At 43.3% G+C, this 21,062-nt stretch overlaps 1 protein-coding gene across 5 annotated transcripts in view; it reads right to left on the bottom strand.

Moving 5' to 3' along the window:
• The window catches only part of RASAL2 (RAS protein activator like 2), a 291,616-nt gene that overhangs the window by 129,007 nt on the left and 141,547 nt on the right, over positions 1-21,062 (bottom strand). For all 5 annotated transcript variants that reach the window (XM_019500281.2, XM_019500284.2, XM_059728343.1 and 2 more), the window contains exon 3: positions 7,132-7,258. In XM_019500281.2, the coding sequence (XP_019355826.1) occupies positions 7,132-7,258 (127 nt within the window). The remainder of the gene's footprint in view (positions 1-7,131; positions 7,259-21,062) is intronic.

The following is a 21,062-nucleotide window of genomic DNA, read 5'->3' as shown; positions in this document are numbered from 1 at the left end:
TGAAATCTAGGAAGGGAATTCATCATGATGAGCCAGGAAGCAGGCTAGTATGTGGTGCTGCTAAGCTTTCTAGAAATGGCACTCTCAGCCCTGCATGCCTCAAACTGGCGTCCTCCAATGCAGTATTTCAGTCCCTGACACATGTCTGTGCCCAAAGCTTCCTCAACCAGCGACACTGAATGAGAATTTCCCCTCCTGGGAGAATGAAGCCTCCTTGTCTCTAGTCCCCATTTCTAGTACATAGCAGAGCTTCTTGACAGTCCAGGAGCTGCTGATGAGCGCTGGCCATTCCCTGCTCCCATCATCTCCCAACAAAATGACTGTTTTACTCAGGTAGTTAATTGTTTGAACTGTATTGCCATTGAGGAACACTTGAATGATTTCAGATGAGTAATGCTGATCCATGCCTTTCCCTGACTTCAGTGTGATAAAGGTACGTCTACACTGTATACTGCAGTGTATCATAAAGTTATCTGAGAAGCAAGGTGAATAGGCTCATGCAGAGATCCATGCTGCTGCAGCTAGACTGCTTCCAAAATCTGCACTAGATTTAACTGTGGTAGCTCAGGTACCTGTACATTACATTGCAATCTGCAGTGTAGACATGCTTAAAGCTCATGACATGCTTCATGCTTTGCTGGGTAGGAACAAATTTAGGTGCATTGTCAATAATACCAATTACAGTAGTACCTAGGCACTGAAATCTAGTGCAGTGTTTCTCAGCTGGGATGCCATGAGATCCTTTGAAGGATGCCATGGTGCTCAGCCTCTGAGAGAGGAAGTAAGTGCTGGCCTGGCACCTCCTGGCCTGCCCCAGTACCTTGGCACCATTCCCTGCAGCCCCTCCCACCAGCCCCTGAAGCATGGGAGGAGCAGAGGAACAAACTGCTGAAAAATGAAGCGCCTGCCCTCCCGCAGTCCCTCTGCTGACCTCCTCTGAACACCAAAAGGCACTCCCTGCTGTGGCTGGGCAGGCTGATGCAGGGCTGTGCTTTTGCAGGAGCAGAAACTGCTCTTCTCTCACTGCAAGGATAGCTGCCTACTCTGGGTGTCTAATGACCCATCCCTAAGCTCCTCAATCTGTTGCCTAGCAGTCCTGCCAGCACCAAGCATGGTACATCATCTCCTGCCATGCTTTCACAAGTGCCCTTCCATTGCTACCCACCCTACCTTTTAAAGGTGCCATGGGGTGTGAGACGATAAGTGCTATAAGAAAAAATTACTCTTTAAATGAGGTGCCATTACATTCTGAAAAGTTATCCAGGGGTGCCTTGGGTCTTAAAAGGTTGAGAACTGATCTAAGACAGTCCACACTCTAAACAGCCTCCAAAATAAATAGGCAAAAGATACGAAAGAAAATCAGGCATAGAACAGAAGCCATTTGGCCATAACAACTCAGAGGCAGAACTGGGAATAGAATTCATGCCTCCCATGTCCCAGACCATGCCCTATCCATGGCCCACAACTCTCACATACTTTAAAGGTCTTACTAATCAGCATCCATAATTCAGAGACATTCCAGTGCGTAAATCAGAGGCCTCTGCTGGATAATCTAGGTTCAACATGGCATATGGTATTCAGGGCCTCAAGTATAATTAAATGCCTTAATGTAAAGTAATGTAACACCACGGACAAACTTTTACGCAAAGAAAATTTAAAAAGGTTACAGTCACTAGAGGAACAAAGAAACAGCAGCTCTGGTACTCAAGCAAGCATGCTAGCTTTACTTGGAGAAATCAGATCAGTAAAGCAGCAACAGGCAAGCCAGTATCAATGGTGGGAGGGAGAGGTAGAGGGATTCCACTATTTAACCAATTGAACAGACCAGAATCTGCATTCAAATCCTACTAAATACAGGAGCATTCACCCTGTAAATCTGAATCGGAGGTTTTAGTTTGGACTCATCTGTATTGCCAATATTGATCCTATGCAATTGAATGCAAGCTTAAGTCACTATTTCATGGATGCTTTAATCAGGGGGAACAAAAAATCCTTCTCTAGTCCCCATATGACTAATTAAACTGCAGTTTCTGCAACCACAAATTTTTGAAATGCCACAAACTCGCTTATTCTTCCTTGTTCCTCTATATTTAGTGTGTACATCAGCATATAAACTATCCCAGCTGAGTAGCTTTTAGGGTAACTAAAGAGACAAAGTTGCATTAAATTAGGCATGTTTTAGACTCAATAGACCAGAATCCTTTTTATTTGCTAGAATTGTTTTAAATAGAGCCTTGAAGCAGTCTCATTTACAACGGCTAGAAAGGCAAATGGTGATCAAACTGGCACCTGCCATTTAAAAAAAATTGTAAATAGAAACTGAAAAGTGGTGTATTAAGATAACCATATCACATGCAGGCACCTGTTTAGAACAACAGGTGAAATGTGCAGGAGGAATGGTGGATAATTTTTTTAAATCACTCAAGTAATTTATAAGCCCCGGTTTTAAAAAAGGCCTAAACACTTTGTAGCCTATGTGCTAGCACAGCACTTCCCCCTATGCTATTTAGCTTTGCTGAGAACAGGACTCAACAACTTCCAAACACTTTTTCCTTAAACTGCTGGCTTGCCCATGCCCTAAAACCACTTTTTAATCTGAAACTAGTAGCAGGCTTCTCCATTTCACTCCATTCTAGGATAGCAAAAGCTGAGGAGCCTGACAAAAACTAAGCAAGGTCTGTGTGGCAAGGCAGACAGAGATGCAAGCAGCCAGTGGTGTGGCTTTTAATCCTGCTCCCCACAAGGAACTGTCTCACCTTTATTACAGCGCCCCTAGTACAGCCCGTCTAGTAGGTGCAGAGGTCTGTATTCACTTCATAGTGGGCACAGAACCTATTCTCACCTGCCCTACCTCTTACTAGTAAGAACTGCTACATCCTGAATGCTAGAAAAAAAAAACCAGCAAATTTTTATATAAAAGCTAAGGAAAAATAAGGTTAATTGCGTCAACAGGTCAAATAATTTTTAGTTCCTCTAGCACAGCTCCCTACCTCTCTTTTCCAGCACTGAATCTCTAAATGCATTTTCCTCTTTTGCATCAATTATAGCTTTTCTAAGCATCAGGGTATCTTGGGAATCAACTTTGTTTTACCTTCCTTCCAATTAGATTTTAGAGACAGACTGTGTTGTTACTAATTATATGTTCTCCCTGGTATGGTAATTCTTTCCTGATAACTGAAGCCCTAATCAAGGGGGAATTCTGCCTCTTTGGTTCCTACACCTTGTAATGCAGTTCAAAAGATCTCGGGAGGGAGGAAAAATCCTTATCAAATCTTCAAAGATACCCACAAAATGACGCATCTAAACCAGTGGTGCTCAACCTTCTGGCCTCATGAACCAGATGAGTGGGGCAGGGCCAGTCCATTGGCTGGGTTTAGCCCTGCCCCAAGAGAAGGCCATAGGGCAGGGGCAGGCAATTATTTTGGGAAGAGGGCAGCTTACTAAGTTTCAGCAAGCCATCGAGGGCCACATGATAGGCAGCCCAGGACAGATTAATATTAATTTTCTAAATTTTTTAGGGGCCCCACGGGCTGGATAGAATGGCCCCTGGGCCACATTTTGCCCACCCCTGCCATAGGGCCTGGCACTGCCCCCTCCCTGCTCTGAGTGCTGGTTTTGGGGCCTGGCACCAACCTCTCCCACCTCCATGCAACAGGACTGGTCCCTGGGGGCCTGGTACGTATCCCTCCTGGCCCCGCATAGTATGGTGGGCCTTAGGACCCAACACCAACCCCTCCCAGCTCCCCACAAACTAGGATTGGGCTCTGGGGTCCAGCACTGCCCCTATGTGCTGGGATCAGGATCAGGCAACCAGACTCCATTTCCTGGCAGCCCCAGCACTGGCAGCTTCACAAGAGAGAGAGTACTATTGCCATTCATTAACTTTTATAACAGAACTAGCCAAAAATCCTCATTGTTAAATAATAACTTCAGAAATCATGATAAACCATAATGCCTGCTGTTGCTTTGTTAAGCATACACTAATGCTAGGACAAGTTAGTTTTGCATACCAATTTCTCTGCTGAATATTTTATCTTCCCCTGTTGTGCTTTTCAACTTTTGGTGTCCATTCCAAAGCTATTTTGGTCCAGCTGTTATCTGTGCTGCTGGTGATATGTTCTGCCTGCTGCCATCTGCTTCTCTTTTTCTTTACACGATTGTAAAGAACGCTTTCCTTCGTTGGTTTGCCCTCCGGCTCAATGTCTTGTCCATAAAAATATTCTTCTTCTCTCTGTATCATCCCATTCCAACCTCTTTCAATCAGTGGTGATTTGTGATCACTGACACACCACATCTTTAGTTCAGAAGAAATTGTCTGTACTGTGGAGCTATCAAAGATTGTAGTTTTCTCACTTTATCATTTCCCCTTCTCTTTCTTTGAATTTTTTCCACTTCCCTCCCACTCTATGTACTCACATCTTCTTGGATACAAAGGAAGGTGGGGGCCATCAAATTCTTCACAATAGCTGTATACTCTATAGGTGTGTCTACATGTGCTATTAAGGCAAAGTAATAAATGCTTTAAAAGATGTTACACACGCATATAAGATTGTAGTAAACACTATATACAATATAAGAGTAGCATGTGAATATAACATTTTATATTTATGCTTGGCAGAATTTAATTTTTTATTTTTTACAATCTCAATGGCTAAAATCTACGTTTATTTTGAAGCATTTATAGATTTTTTTATTGATTTGAATTTTCAAGATTGCACAGAATTACAGGTGTGGGGGCAGACAATTTAGTATGTCAGTATACTGTTAAAAGCTTTATAAAAATCACGTTAAAATATGTAAAAGTAAATATCCATAAATCAATGAAGCATACCCTCTTTAAAATATTCTGTTAATTCACCAGGAAAGAAATGGGCAGACAGGGACTGCAAGAGGAGGGAAGCGGCACTCTGGAGCTCTGGGAACACGGGGAGGCAGCAACCGCCCAGCCTAGGGCGGGAAGCAGCTCCCTGAAGCACTTTAAGGGGTGAGCCCCTCCTGGTAGGCACCAGTGGAGGGGCAGCCTGGTTCCTTGACAGCTATAGCCTCCTTGCCTTGTGGGCAGCACAGGGGCAGTGGCTGGGCCCCTGGGGCACCTCCTGTCCTGGTCATGCGACTTCTCCCTGTGTTCCCAGAGCTCCTACCCAACCCAACCCCTGTGTGCTCAGGGCAAGGTGCGTGGGGGTGCCTCTGGGGCCCACCCACTGCTTCCACACTACCCAGAGGAGCAGGAGGCTGTGACCGTTAAGGGGCCAGGCCACCCCTCCATTGGTGCCCACCAGGCAGGACTCGCCCCTTAAAGGGTCACGGGGTACAAGGAGCTGCTTTTCACCCTGGGCTGGGCGGCTGCTACCTCTTCCCATGTTTCCAGAACTCCTGCCCAGCCTGGCCCCTGTGCAATTGGGGCATGGACCAAACTCCTGCCAAGCCCAGCTCAGCCCAGCCCCTGCATGATCAGGGTAAGAGCCAATCTCAATCATGCAGGGGCTGGTCTGGACTAACCAGGAGTTTGTTACCTGATCCCCAGTTGGGACCTGGGCAGAGCAAGTGGTCAGCAGCACCAGGCTCCTGGCTGCCAAGAGCTCTGCCCCTCCTACCCCCTCTCCCAGCACAGACCTACCAGCACAACCCCCAGCTCCTGCGGCAGGTACCCAAGCTGCCGTCAGAGAGCAGTATGCAGGCAGTGCAGCCAGGGCTCCCCCCCCCAACCCTGCCTGCAGCAGCTGCCATGCATGTGTGTATGCATCGCCCCCTATCAGAGACTTCCTTACTCTTGTCCCAGGTTTTGGGGGTTTGCTTTTTTTAACATCTTTCTATAAATGTTGATTATTACTGATGGAAATATTTTTCCATGATCTGTGAGAGATGGGTGAAATTGATGTTTATCTATGTTTCCCAATACAAACGGAATCCCACCAAGCTTATTTCTATTGTAACACATTCACAAAAAGGCAGTCAGCCATACTCACTTTGGCACCTCCAGACTTTCTATGATTTTAATGGTTGACTATAACTTTCTTTCAATGTTTATTGTATGCAGTTCACTTTTTTGATTGTAAAACAAAGCAATGATTTTAATGACCATTTGAAAAAACTTCCATTTGTTAATAAAACTAACGCATGTAGTTTATTCCTATAAATTCTATCATCTACCCTGCTAGAGTCTCCAAACTTCAAAATGGAAGAAATCAGATATCTCTTTCCAACATGAAAACCTGTGGTAGTTCTTCACAAATATAGCCTAACAAACTATTATAATTGCAAGCTGCTAATTAGCCATCTTTTAGCACAATTTCTGACTGCCATATCTGACTGCCAAGACATGCTCTTTCATAAGTAGTCAAACGAAAGACTATATTGCTATTGATGCCTTGGAAGGGAGGCAGCAATAGCAGTAGCACTACTGGGAAGGGTCAGAGCATCTCTCTTCCTTCCCATCTCCTTTGGCTGCTTTAGAAGGGAGAAAAATCCTGGGAAAGAGGACAAAAGCTAACATTGAGGAAATCACATATGTACCACTTTTTTTTAGTTTTCACTTGTGCCCTTTGCTTCTTTTTCCTGACATTCACATTCAAATCTGTATGATTGTAGTCAACAATGACAGAGCTCTTGGCTATATAGCTCACTGGAGTGGAAGCTGCAACCAGAGCAAACAGTTGTGATACTCTCCAATCAGTTTAAAATACAAAGCCAAGGAACTTTAAAGAGGCTTAACCAACATAAAACAAAACCAAGCAACAGCTCTAATGAACAGCATGAATCACTTAAAACTGTCTGTAAAACATGCAGCACTATTGACCATGGATTCATGGTTATAAATCCCAGCACTGTTTAGTAACCTCACAAATGCAGTTACAAACCTCAGTGTTTTGCGGCAACACCACCCCTACTAGTACTGAACAATAGCCTTACTGATGTTCCGATAAATCTAAGCACTCTGAAGTCACTTTCTTGTCATACAATTATAAAAAGTGCCACTGCCTTATGACATCCACCAATATTTAGCTGAAATGCTATTGATTTGAGTAAGCTGACTACAGTAATGCTAGGTAGGAAGTGATTTTTTTTAACATGGACCAATACATCTATAAATTAGCGCACTCTCTTTAAAAATAAAAAAGATGGAAAACTTACCGAGCTTAGTAGCTCCCTCTGGTGGATACTCAGGAAACTGACCCTCGGAAGGGACGCTTACTGTACGTCGAAGGCACCGCCCTTTTGCAGCTTCTACCTGCTGATCCTGTACCCCCTCGACAGACATCTACATAAAAGGACATACACAGTTTTAATTAGTTAGTTCTGCTACAGTTCTTTTAATTCCCAGTCTTGATGAGCCTAATTTTTCATTGACCTAGAACTATCATTCAGACAGGGACCAGCTGACCAGACTCTACCACAACGTTCTTCTAGAGAAGCTACCTTACTGAGGAGTGCAAATTTATGATAAAAGAAATGAGTAATCAGGAAATGCAAGCATACAAAAGGATCCATGTACAGCACACCGATCATATGCAGGTGTGCATGCAGCAGTGCCAGAAAAGGCACCAAGCAACAACAACAAAAAAACCAATCCACGTGACTTCAAAGTAGTCTTGAACCTGGAAACTGGCTTCCCCATGACAGAGGACCAAGATCCATTGGCCTGCAGTACTATTTAGTACTTTCCACACAAAGTCAGGCAGAGGTTGCTAACTAGATCATTACACCCAAGACAGAGAGTACAAAAGCATTTTTCAGGCTCAGCACGGAACATTTTAACAATTATTAGCCATAGTCAGCATTCTCTGGCATATTTTGGAAGTATGACTCTGCTTTAAAAGCGCACAGATTACAACCCTCTCCGTGACGACATGGATAAATTCCATCTAGAGTTTCGCAGAGAGAGGGATTCGGCTGGGTATGCTTGTCATATCAGAGAAGTAGATTTAATATAAGGTTTTGGAATCACGCTCTTTGCAAGAGTGGGCTGCACACAGAGAACGAAGAATAGGATAAAGCTTTTATTGAAGAAACCAGTCCTATTTTCTCCCCTCTAAAGACTAAAGAAATGGCTATCCAAATAAACTGCCACAATATAAGCTAGAGTAGGAAGTTACAGGGAGCTAGCTTTCCGCGTTAACTGCCCACAGGCATCCATTTATCCTGCAGGCAGTATAGGACAGGCTGCCCCACAATGACAACAGGGTAACCTTACCCTGTGGCACATGCTAGGTTAAGCACACACTTGGGAAGTTAAAGCAGAATAGCTAATGCATTGTAAACTCCACTCCCCTCCCCCCAGCTTACCTTGTGTTAACTTGCTCATGTAGCCCTACCCTGAGGAAAGCTGACCCATCTGTTTGAAATGTTGAGTACAGGAGACCTTATTATTTTTTTGAAATTCTGGCAGCAAGAAGCTTTTTGCTAGGTACTTGCATTTGGCCCCACAGGGGCCGGTTTTACTTGAAACACCTGGCTGGGCTGACTAAATTTTGCCAGACATGCTTGTGCTGGAACAAACTGATAAATTGAGCAACAAATCACCAGAGCTATAGGGTATTGACAAAAGCCCTGAAAGAACCTAGGAATGAAGTGGCTGCACCACTAATAAAGACATACAGTCTTTGATATCAACTGTAACAGCGCACTGGAGACAAGATTCCAGGCTAGGATGGACCAATTTTTCCTGATTCAGTATGGCATACAAAGGGAAAGAGAAACTTTTGGTTGAAAAAAAGTATTACTGCTGTGAAGGAAACATGGAAATGCCTGTAATGAATATGATGAATATTATATATTACATCTGCCTGTCTCTTATAATTCTTTACTATATGATTATTGTTGGTTCATTCACGAATGGGTTAGTCTGCATGCCAACAAGAGAGGGAACAGGTAGGACAGATGCAGAGAATCAACTGCTTGGAAGTCTTATTGCTGACCCTTTTGCTCTCCCTTCCATGGGCTATATTATTGATGTCAAAGATCTGCCCCACAGAGCCATGTTATCTAGCTGATGGGGTGGCCCACAGGGCCAGATATTTGGTGGTGGGGCAAGTGGCAGCAGCCTTAATTGCTGTGGCTCTTGGAATTGTAGCAGCCGCTGTCATTCACCTTCAAATTTCTGACCCCCAGGCAGTCCCATGGACTGGATCTGGAGCAAGGATCTGCCCCCGGAACAGAAGTTTGGTGATGAGATGAGCAGCATCTGCCAAGGCTCCTAGAGCTGCAGTGATTAGCGTTGTTGCCTGTGGCTCACCACCACATTTCCAGCCCCACTGATAGAGCCACAGGCCAGATAACACGGCCCCATGGACCAGCCCTGTAATACTTATCACACCCTGCAGGCCAGATGATTTTGACACCCCTGGGTTATATAATAATCCTGTTTAGTTTGAAGAGCCAGAGGGAAACAAAACAGATGAAAGAACTGCCTCTGACGACAGGGGGAGAAACAAAGAACTTCAGGGAAGCAGAATGAATCCTAGTTCTCAAAACAGGCCTCACACTAAGCTTTAGAAAAGAAATGTGCTCAGACTTTTCTCTTAATTATCTTTTACTCTTTTGTTTTATGTATACTTGCTGCCAGGGAGATTCAATACTTTGTATGGAAAAGGAGTTTTACCATACTGTAGTTGCATACTGGCCACAGCTCCCAAAAGGAAAACATGTAGGACTGTAACCTGGTTAGGTTTGCTGAGAAACCATACTTGGTAAATAGGGGTTATATGCCAAACCCAGCCAGAATGATAAAATTTCAGGACTTCACCTAAAGTGACGTAAATGTCCTGTCACTTGGAGGGGTGCACTTGAGTCAAAGGTGCAGCACCTAGTTCTGAACCGTGACAGCTCGGTCCTCATCTGAGAGTAATTTCCTATTATAGCTAGACTGCTACCGACTCATGGTTGCTTACGCTTTTCTATTATAACCCATTATTTTCTACTGCATCTGCATTTCCCAAAGATTTGCTGATTGTGAAGAAAATTTCCCCATCTAATGTCTCACTCAAGTTTGAGAAAACATTTGAAGTGTTATTGAGTACAAGGGGAAAAAAACCAAAATTATATAATGCAAAAGCTTGCGAGCTTGGATAAGAACTCTGCAGATGAAATGACTGTGGGTAGAAAGCTGAAGTTTAGCACGTCAATAGCCCCTTTTCACAGATAACCAAGTGCTCTAGTGAAAACTGGTCGAGGTTTGGCAAAATTACAAAACTTTTGAAAAATATGCATATTTCAGCCATGCACAGCAATTTTCATTGAACAACGGCGGCATTATAAACAATCTACAACATTTTGAACAAAGGTCCATATACACATGTGCTAATTTCACTTGTATATTTGATATGCATGTCTCGGGGTGGGCACTGAGGAAGAGCTTTCAGGAGTCTTGTCCTGTTCAATGAGATCTAATGAGCAGATTTGTCTTTCACTGCAGAAAGCTCTGAGTGCCTATAGCACACATTTTCCCATAACCTTGAAAATGTCATATATCCAGCACATGAAGGTTTCAACGGTGCAAGGTATCTACACTCACAGGTGTGATAAGGAGGGTTAGTGTCCTGGGCAAATCCAGCAGGAGAGCTGAGTGGGGAGGAGTAGGGAGAGTACTGAAAGGGTGTAGGTGCCAAAGGGTGGGAGGGGAGGAGGGGAATCACATATGCGCACAGGAGTCTTACCTGTGCTGGGAACTGAAAAATAGACCCCGGCTGCTGCAGTCATTGCCACATGGTCTGTTTACCCCAGCTGTTATTACCTATGCAATATTAAGTATTCTCTTAAGGTCAATTTTTAAAATGCAGTTTGTTGTCATGCTTGTCTGTGGTCTCCTCAAACACCACTCATTTTTCTAAACAAGTTTCCTATCTCTCTCATGGATATTCTGTTAAACCTATTTTGTTTGCTGGTGGGTTTTTAAAGCAGTCAATTTGCAGAATGAGGTTCATATGAGAAAGTATTAGGAAGCCAAGCAGACACTATTTTTTTTTGGTTTATGTTACACTCATTCAATCAAGTTCACAAATTAGATTTGCAGTTTTCATTTGGAGACTCCATTTAGGCATGTTTCCTACTGAATGCTCTTTAATTTCTTTTTATTAATCTCTCCCTCTGCCAGTTTTTTAGATCACTCTCACAGAATACTGCATGCAAGATCACCTAAGTATTCTCCATCTTTTTCTACTTAAACTCATCCTCAAGGTGCTCCTCTGTGGTCAGTATTTTTCCAACCAAAATAACATCTGCATATAAGTTTTAGTTCTCTGGTCAATATAGTTCCTTTGTGGGGAAGCTTCCTAAGAATAGATTGCTAATTACCCTGAGAAATGGATATGGTTCCTTTTCACTAAATGACTCCTGTACCCCCTTGGCCTATTCTGATATCAGATTCTCTTGTCTGATAACTATTTTAACCTTTACAGGACTAAAACTGTAAGTATCAGCTGAAACTGACTCCGATATCAATTTAAGCTGATACTCTTACACATTCTGCCGGTGTTTCCCAAACTGGCTTACTAACAAAGTTCTACATGGCACACAATAGAAAGGAGGGGGAGAGCAAAAGCAAGAAATATAAAGGAAGGAAAAGAATGGGTGGGAGGAGAAACCAACTCTACAGACTTTTAGTTTGTTGGAAGGGTCAAACTGGTGTTGTAGTAACATGAATTAGGGGTGTGTGAAACAGGCCGTATTCAAATCGGATTCGGTCCAAATTGGGGACAGATTAGTTGATTCTGATCACTGTCCCTGATTTGATTGGGCCAAATCCAAACCAGAAGATTCAATGCTGATTTGGAGAATCAGCAATTCGGGCATAGACACAGCTTTAAATGTTTTTTCTACATACCTCAAGGTACCAGGTGTGACTCGTGAATGCTTAGATGCTGGGGTGGAAAAAGTGTCTTACAGGAGTGCGCAGGGGCCCCCTGCATGCTCAGCGGCAAACCTGGAAGTGGACCAGTAGTTCCAGTTCGCTTCCGGGTTGGGTGTGCCAAGGGGCCCCCCACGCCCCCTGGCTCAATGATTGGCTATGGGGGGACCCCACATGCCCCCCCAGACCTGGGAGGCACCAATCGCTGAGCCAGGGAGGGGGGGGGGGGAATGCCCCCGCACACTCCCCGGTGGACCTGGAAGTGGATCAGAAGTGCTTCCAGGTCCGTTGTTGAGCGCCCTGTGGAGTCCTTCGTGCTCCTGTGGGATGCTCCATTTGCCTCAGCATCGCAGCATTCATGAGCCACCTGCTACCTTAAATAGGTATGTAGAAAACACATTTAAAGCTGTGTCTATGTCTGAATCTTTTCAAATCTCTCTAAATCGATTTGGAGGGTTCCAATTCGATTCGGAGAAATTAAAGGGTCTCCTGATTCTATTCGGATTCAGAGAGTCGGCCACTGAATCAGGCCAAATCGAATCAGGGACCGAAGCTTTGCACAGCCCTAATGCAAATTGTACTTTTAAATATCCATAATGCAGAATTGTACGGGTGTGCAGCAACGTAAGAAAATTAAGAAATGGTAGAGGTGCACCAATACAAGGAAAATTGACTGTATTGGCAATGGGCTTTTTTTGGCTGATGTGGCTGATAATGCAACCGATAAGTGCCCTGTTCATGCACACACCTGCAGCACAGCATGCAGGCAGCCAGGAGCACATCCTGACAGTGTGGAGAGCAGCTGGGTATGGCTGGTAGGCCTGCTGTGAGGAAAAGGGGAATGGGGGGGCAGATCAAGGCTACCGCGGTGAGGGAAGGAGTGGGGCAGGGCCTGGGTCAGGCACTGCACAGCTGGGGCAGAGCAGGGGGCAGAACTGCAAGTGGCTCATCCAGAGGGTGCAGCAGCTCCTGCTGCTGCACACACCTGAGAAGCATGGGGTCATCTGTGCGCAGCACGAGGGTGGGCTGCCACTGCGGGCTGGAGTTGAGGTGGTGTTGAATTCTTCCCGGCAGGGAGCTGGGCTGGGCTGCGCTCAGGGCGGACAGCAGTGGCAGCACTGGGAAGAAGGCTACAGTGAATTTTGAGGTAGCTGTAGCACCCCTGTAGCTCCCTCCCAATGCTGCCACTGCCTGCCCCAAGTGCAGCCCAGCCCAGCCCTGCACCCCCCATGCCCTCCCGGGGTGTGTGCAGCAGAAGCAGCTGCCCCCACATGCCCACTGGACGAGTCACTTGCGACTCCATCCCACGCTCTGCCCTGGCTGTGCAACGCCTGCCCCGTCCCCTGCCCCAGCCCCACTCCTTCCCTCACCGCAGGGGCCTCAACCTGCCCCTTCCCTCCCAACAGACTTACCAGCCTAACACAGCTCTCCAAACTGCCTGGCTGCATATCAGAATCAGATCAGTATTGGCCGATATGGCCTGTTAATAATCAGCCATTAGTATCGGCTCAAAAATTCTCTATCGGTGCACCCCTAAGAAATGGAGACATACCCCCAGCAGTCTGTGAACCACACAAGCCCACCACCCCATCCAATTTTATCTAACGCATACATACACACAAACTACAATGGAACATCATTTTTAGATCAAAACAGACGGCATTTCCCTGCTAAAGACATTCCTAATATAAAGCAGTGATTTAAAGAGCAAAAGGTTTGAGAATGCCAGTCTGTTATAGAAATGGAAGGCCCTTTGCAGAAAAGAAGACAAATACTGCCCCAAGCTCTGAGGAATCTGTAATCTAACAGAAACAAAGCCCAAGGTATTAAGAGTTGGAAGAAATTTTTTAACCACGGGTATTTTTTTCCAGCAAAACTGGGGATTCCATGAAGTGTTTTGTAAAGGTGTTCAGTTGTTTGAAAAGTAATGTTTCTTTTGGGTTGAAGTGAGTTCTCTAGTTTTTTTAAATTGCCAGTGAATTGAAAAATCCATTGTTCACTCAGATGTACAAGGAATTATAAAAGGAGATAAAAGGACAGTCAGAGAAAGAAATAGTTACAATAAATTATGCGGTATCACTACATTATTTTTAAATTAAAAATGAAGGAAGGGCTACAGAGGATGAGATACCTTTGATGAGGTCAGTAAGTAAAAACCAGGTAAAAGTTTAAAAGGATCCTTTCCTAGTTAGTCAGGTTCTTCAAACATAAATGTATTATATAACAGTGTCCTTGGTAATGAGGGTACTTTTGCTTTGTGTCTGCACTGAAAAAAAAAAGTGTTCTTAACTCATATTGGCTAATCCAAGTTAGTTTATTTAGTTTAAAACAAGCAGTGAGTATGAGTCGCTAACTTGACTTTTAAATTTGGTTACAAGTCCAAACTCAAGCACTGCCTCCCCTACAGCCTTGAATTTGAGCTGCTGACCTGAGTCAAAACCCATTTTGTCTTGTTTTGGCTGCTTTTTATTTTTTTCATTTTTATACCATGTTAGCTAATGTAATTTTTATACTATAGAACCCAAGTGGGTTAAGGACACACTTTTCCCACTACCCAAACAGACAGACTTTGGGTGAGCACTTTCTGGAAAGCAGGGTCCATCAGGAACTATGAATGCTTCTCTGCAAAATGAATCGTAACCTATTGTAGAGTAACTGTGGTTCTTCGAGATGTTCTGAGCAAATGAACCTTACTTCTGGTGTACATGCCCCTTACCTGTACAGCTGTACAGGTGCTCTGCTCCTCCTTCAAAAGCATATAGACAGAGTGTCCCCAGCTACTACTCAGTTTGACCAAGACTGTGTGTGATGATAAAGTTCAAGTTGATGGAGAAGGAAGGTGGGTCATGGGAACTATGTGCTCAGAACACCTTAAAGAATCCCTGTTACTATAAGCAAGCAATTGTACTTTTTGAATGTTAATGTTCACCAGCCTCTCAAGTCTCGGTGATTATCGAGAAATTACCTCTTCAAAGAGTGGAGACCTAGGAGTTCATTTGAAAAGTGCTTGCAGTACTGCTTAACAAAACTGAGCACCTGATCCAGATTTCAGCTATGGGGTCTCTATTAAAACATATCAGGGCTACCTGCAGTCTTAAGGGTTAGGGACAGAAGTTGCACATAAACCCTTTAAGTCATCAGAAACTGGCTTAAACCCATAACAAAACAGAAATTCAATGCACATAAACCAGTTTCAAAATGGCTGAAACTAAGATAAACCTGGTTGAAAGTAGTATCAGACTTAACTGATTTGTGTCAAATCAGTTTATGAAACTTCTGTCCTAGATCTCTTGCTGGTTCAAGTTAACTCACAGTCCCCCAGCATCCCAGCATACTTTCCAGCCCTGGGCTGGGCTGTGCTGTGCCGTCTGCTCTAGCAGAGAAGGGTTGGGGGGGCCATGGGAAACAGAGACTGCCTTCCCAGGCAAACCCCGGCTGGGGTCTGGGGCTCAGAACTACCTCTGAATGTCCAAATAGCCACACTGATTAACAAGGCACTGTGTTTTGTGGAAGTAAAAAGAGTGCTTTTTTCATATGAAAGGTATGGAGTCTGATCTCCTCTGGAGATAAATCAGGTTCCAAAAGAAATACTGGAAAAGGTACATAATGATTTGAAAGTCCAAGATGACCTTTGAAATAAATCTGGGGTGAGATATTCTTGTTACATGGTTCACATAAAAAAGCTGCACGCAAAGGACCCTGCATTAAATCCTGAATTTCACTGACCTCTGGACAAAAATTATTGCTAAGAAGATGGCCCTCTTAGCAGTTGGATGAGTGTGCATGCTGTCATGGGCTTGTAAGGAAGATACATCAAAGCAAATACTAAGTTCAAATCCCATGAGGGGGAAATTCTCCTAATAGGTGGAAAAGAATATGAGATCAGATTTTAAAATCTGAACAGTGCAACAAGGGGAAAGTCCCCCCTCCCCCCCACTATTTTGGACTGTTGTTCAACAGGTAGATACTACTGCTGAGTGAACTTAAATTGAACTAATTAATAGATCTGCCTGTTTAAAAGATAAATAATCTAGTAAATTTGAATTGCATTTTAAAATGGACTGAATAATCTTGAAAGTCCCCCAAGTAAAAAAACTTCTAGTTGCTTTATATGTACATTTACAAGAGAGTTTTCTGTTCTATCTTTTACTTCTTTGGAGCAATTTTTGTCTCCATAAGTTATCCATAGAAGTAGGAATGAACAAACTAAACCTAATTTAATTTTCTTCTTTTCAAATGATCTCAAATGAAACATAAAAAATAAGTACACTAACAACTAGGTGACAAGGAAAGAGGGCACTGGCTAAGGTGACCCTGTTCTGCCCACTGCCATGGTTGGCAAGAAAAACAGGTGATTGGGGAATCAGTCCATCCTTTCTGCTTTTGGGAGAGGAAGTTCAAGAACAGGTAGGGCACAACGGCAGCTTCTATGGGTGTCAAAGATTCTCAGCTCGTGTGTACTAAGTGGAATTCACACACACACAGGTACTTGGATGTGCTAAAAAAGAAACAAGGCTTCCACTGGAAGGTTATGTAAGAGCCAAAGCTTTGACTCTCAGCAAGTTCCCCTTCATTTAGCATTTGTCTGGACTGGAAAAATATGGCCAGATCTACAGCAGAAATGGTTTAATCAGTAGAGTTGTACCCATCTAATGCAGAAGCAGCTTATCCCAAAGACTGCTTTTGTTGATATAGATCACACCCACTTTAAAAGTAAAAGCAGCTACGCCAAGAAAAACACATACGCTCCTGTAACTACATCTATACAAGTGCTTTTAGCGCAGAGAAATGAGAAAAAAAATTATAGAAAAAAAATTCACTGCTTTCCCAAGACTGCTGCAATTGGCAAAATATTTAGCACAATCTTTTTTAAAATGAATACTGTTGTCATTAAAATAATGCATGTTTGAAACTGTGTTCCAGTTCCAGATGCACTGAATAGAACTATTTTAAGACTGCAGGACTGTCTGCAGGCATTGAGCATCAGATTACCTATCAACGCACAAAAAATAATGTTGCGCAAATGTGTGAAATGAGCTCCAAGCAGCAGCTTTACATATCTCTGTGCTGGAGATATCAGACATGCTGTGCAGGCTGCTTTACATTAGGTCAAATGTATTCAAAGACTAGGTGGCACTGAAACACCTGCAAGGGAATAACCAAAGCCTCATGACTTACGCAGCAAATTAACCTAAATTAGACAGAATCATCCCCTACCCAAATCCCTTCCAAGTTTATTAAGCATTTCAGTGAGGATTGACAAAATGCTGCATTTTTAGTGTCCATAATAGTACTTAGGCTCAGAGTTCATTCACATATTTTTTGTCATTATGTCCCTTGCCTTGGCAATCTGCACGATTTTACTATCCAGGGAACTGTCCAACCCTGAGCTGACCTTACAGGGCTGCTCTTTTAATGTTAGACCTTGGAGCAATCTGCCCCCAGGACATAAATAAGTATCTAGGGACATTCCAGTGCTTTCCACCTCAATTCAAACGTTAAACTAGATTTAATTTGCAAGTTTCAGGATTCAAAACAAGGAGAGCGTTGTCCTTGTCATTCAGCTGCATTGTAACACTTGTCCCTGCCCCTATGTCTCTTAGAAAACTTTCAAAACCTGGGCCTATATTTGTAGTTCTGGTCAAAGACATGAACAGAACGCTGAGTGTCATATTTTTTAAAAGAACTTAAGCCCAAATGAAAGTCAAAAGGGATTTGTATAACTTAGTAAAGCTGGGCAGGAAAATTATTTTACCACATAGAAGAAATTATGAAAAAAAATGTCTGTTCATAAATGTAGACAGAAGTTTAATATTCATTTTTTGTGGTGCCATAATCTAAAAGTATTTTGGATAAAATATTATTTTGAAATCTTTATATTTTGATTATGACCTTTAAACAAATTTAGTGTAACAATTAAAATATTTAAAGAAAAATACATTTTGAACCCAAAAATTTTTTTTTGAAAAGGGTCTTTCTGCATTCTTTTTTTTTTTCAGATTTCAAACTTTTCTTAAACAAATAAGGAAGTTAGTTAAAACTAATTATTTCCAATGAACAGGCTTGGTTTTGACAATTTGGCATTTTCAAATGAAAAACATTAACTGGAAAATGTTCAGCTACCTCTACTCCTAAGTGCCTACACATCACATCTGAAAATGAGACTTGGATGCCATTGAAAATTCAACCTTCTTTAAGGAAGAATCTTTGTGCCAACAAGTGCTTTCTGCTAGGAAAACAATTACTGTCACCCACTACTGGGTACAGTGTAAAAAGAAGAGGAGGTGAGTCATACCCCACTTTCTATTACTGGTCCTATCTCAAGTCAGTAGGATGCAGATCCTGCCACAGGGTACACACAGGAAGTTTCTATTGCCTTTTGTCTTTGATAACCAGGGGTCAGATAGAAAAATGCAGTAAAACCCGGATTTTTCTAATTGTAAGGAGAAAAACCCAGATTGTCTCCTTTAAAAGAGAAAAACACAGGAAACAGTGAGTTTCCCTTTGCAGGCTGGCAGAGTTCCAGCCTCCAAGGGGCTGGGGGGAGCAGGAAGAGGGCAATCAGCAGGGGGCACCATGTACATATGCACAGGTACACATGCACATGGCCACCAGGCAGCCTGGAGAGCAGCTTCCTTCAGGCAAGTCTGGCATGGGGGGCTGGACTGAGGCCCCCATACTGAAGAAGGGAGGGAGTTGGGCAGGGCTGTGGCTGCTGCCTAGCCTGGGTGGTGTGTGTGGCTTGGGTCTGAGGTCAGAATGCACAGCTGCAGGGCCCAGACAAGGAGTGGGACGGGGCTGTGGGCAGCTCGTCTGGGTGGCGGGAGGGGCTGGCTCTCTACTGCTGTGTGTACTTCCAAGGAGAGAATGGGGGGCATGTGCCTCCCAGATTTGTATGCAGGGTGGGGGCAGCTGCAGGCTCAAGCTCCTTACCCTGCTGCCTTCCTTGGCTCAGCAAGCAGGACCCCATGAAGCAGGTCAGAGCAGGGCTGGGCAGGGAAGCTCAGTGCCACTGCTGCACCACCTGCCCTTGCATAGGGGAGAGCAGCTGGGCAGGGAGCCCAAGCCTACAGTCCACATCTGCTCTGCCCACAGGCTCCACTCTGGCCTGTGAGGGAGGGGGGAGCCGGGCTCTACATTCCACTCCGCCGCAGCAGCCCCCACCTCCCATGGGCAGCAGCTGGGGCTCGGGTCCTTGGACCTTTAGCCCTGGCAGCTGTGGGGCAGGGGGTTGTTAGTGGGGAGCAAGGGGCACCAGCAGGGCCAAGGGGCTATGGGTGAGGAGCACCAGCATATCAGGACTGCTCAGCAGCACAACCTGGGGGGGGGGGGGGGGGTGAGAGGGGGCAGGGGAAAGGACAGCCACAGCTGGACCTGTGTCTTGGTGAGTGCAGGTGCATGGAGAGCTCTGATTTTCCATGATAAAGAACCCAAAATCAAATGTCAAAATTTACAGATATTTAGAATTTGTTTTATTATAGTGACTGAGGCATTGGTAGGCTTCCAATTTGCTTTAAAATTGTAAATATATCAATAAAGCATTTTGTTCAACTGATATCTATACATATATAGTGGCATTTCATTTTAATCGCAGAAAAATGTGGATTTGGGGGGTTTATCAGGGGATATGTGACCTTTAAAACAGAGAAAACCAGGATCTCTGTTCATAACTTAGAACCATGTGCAACGTAACGCGACAAAAGATTGGTCAGTAGCCAAGTCACAAAAAGCAAATCTCCTGTGTGTCCTTCCTCATAAGAACACATCTATTTGCAGCTAGTCTTCAGAAGCACTTAGCTATAACATTATTCCTTTATTTAAAGGCCAAAGAAAAAATGGGAGGACACCCTATCTAATACTACTGTAAAAATGTGTTCTTGCAACTCTCACCTTATGGAAGTTTAGCTGAGATGATGGAAAAATCAATATCTTCCCCAAAACATATCTAGACTATGTCCTCATGGAATAATCCTCATTTTGAAAGTAAAGATACTTGCTTTTTAAGTCTTGACATTTTCTTTTCTTTGGTAATGCTCTTATTCTTATGAAATGAAAACTAACAAAGAAGGTAAGTTGACAATGTGATATGTGATCATCCTAAATTTACTCTCCAAAAAAGCAATGCTGTCAGAATGTAATTTTACCTAATTAATTATAAATGTTCGGACCAAACTAAATAGAAATTTCTCTTGAACTCTATACCCATTATTATATTTGCACACAGTGAATTCTTTCAACTCTCTGTCCATTATGGCTTTACAATAAACGTACTGCTATTGTGTTTAGGTAAAAACATTTAAGCATTTTTCTTGGTCCTACCTATAATCTTATCCCTATTGCCTCCTACATGCTTCTTAATCTGCATGCTCCACCCAAGTTTATTTCCCAACTGTTCCTTTTTAGTCTTGGCTCACACCGTTCTCTAGATCTTTTATTTATATAACATGTACCTCGGAATTAACAGCCAATTTAAATTCACTAAATAGTCTCTCCTTTCCCTTCTCCAAAAACACTACAGTAGATAAACACTGAATACTTTTTGGAATAGATTCAAGTCCACACTGTGCTCATATTGTGTTGCATCAAGCCTTGTGTTGCACAAGAGAAATTATGATAAAGTTACTAGTACTTCTGTCACTGAGGAGATACATACTCCCATGTGCAGGTTCAGACACTAGTCTAATACAGCCTTTTTGTGCATTCATAATTCTATGACTTTCACTTTTCTTTCCATTTTGAGTAGTTACATTTATTTAAAAATCAGAATTGCAAATAGACTTCAGATGCTAGCTTCTCAAACAAATCAGCTATTTAGTGTGTGCAGTCACACCTGTACCAGAAGCAGTGTCTCCTTGGCTCAATTTGCATAAAGCAGTTTGCTAGAATGATGAGTAATTTCGCAAAGTAATACTGCTGGCAAGCTCCTCTGAGTGCCTGTTGCAAAGATTTACTCTTCTGCTCAAGCTGTTTCATTGTAATTGGTACATATAATACCCCTGTTCCATTTACTCTTCTCTCAGCCCCGTACAGAATCTCTTCAATTTCTGCCAGACAATACGCAAAACACGAGAATATTTAAGGTATCGCACATTATGATTTAATACACTAGTCCACATTTAATACACTAGTGGACTAATATAACACTCACACATTTCATTTCTGGCCAAGAAATTTATCACACTCGTAGCCTTGCAAAATCTTTAAATGAATATAGTAACTA

The sequence above is a fragment of the Alligator mississippiensis genome, chromosome 5 (genome assembly GCF_030867095.1).
Source record: "Alligator mississippiensis isolate rAllMis1 chromosome 5, rAllMis1, whole genome shotgun sequence".
Lineage (NCBI taxonomy): Eukaryota > Metazoa > Chordata > Crocodylia > Alligatoridae > Alligator > Alligator mississippiensis.
Note: the sequence above shows the minus strand (reverse complement) of the source record. Positions and strands in the feature narration are given on the sequence as shown.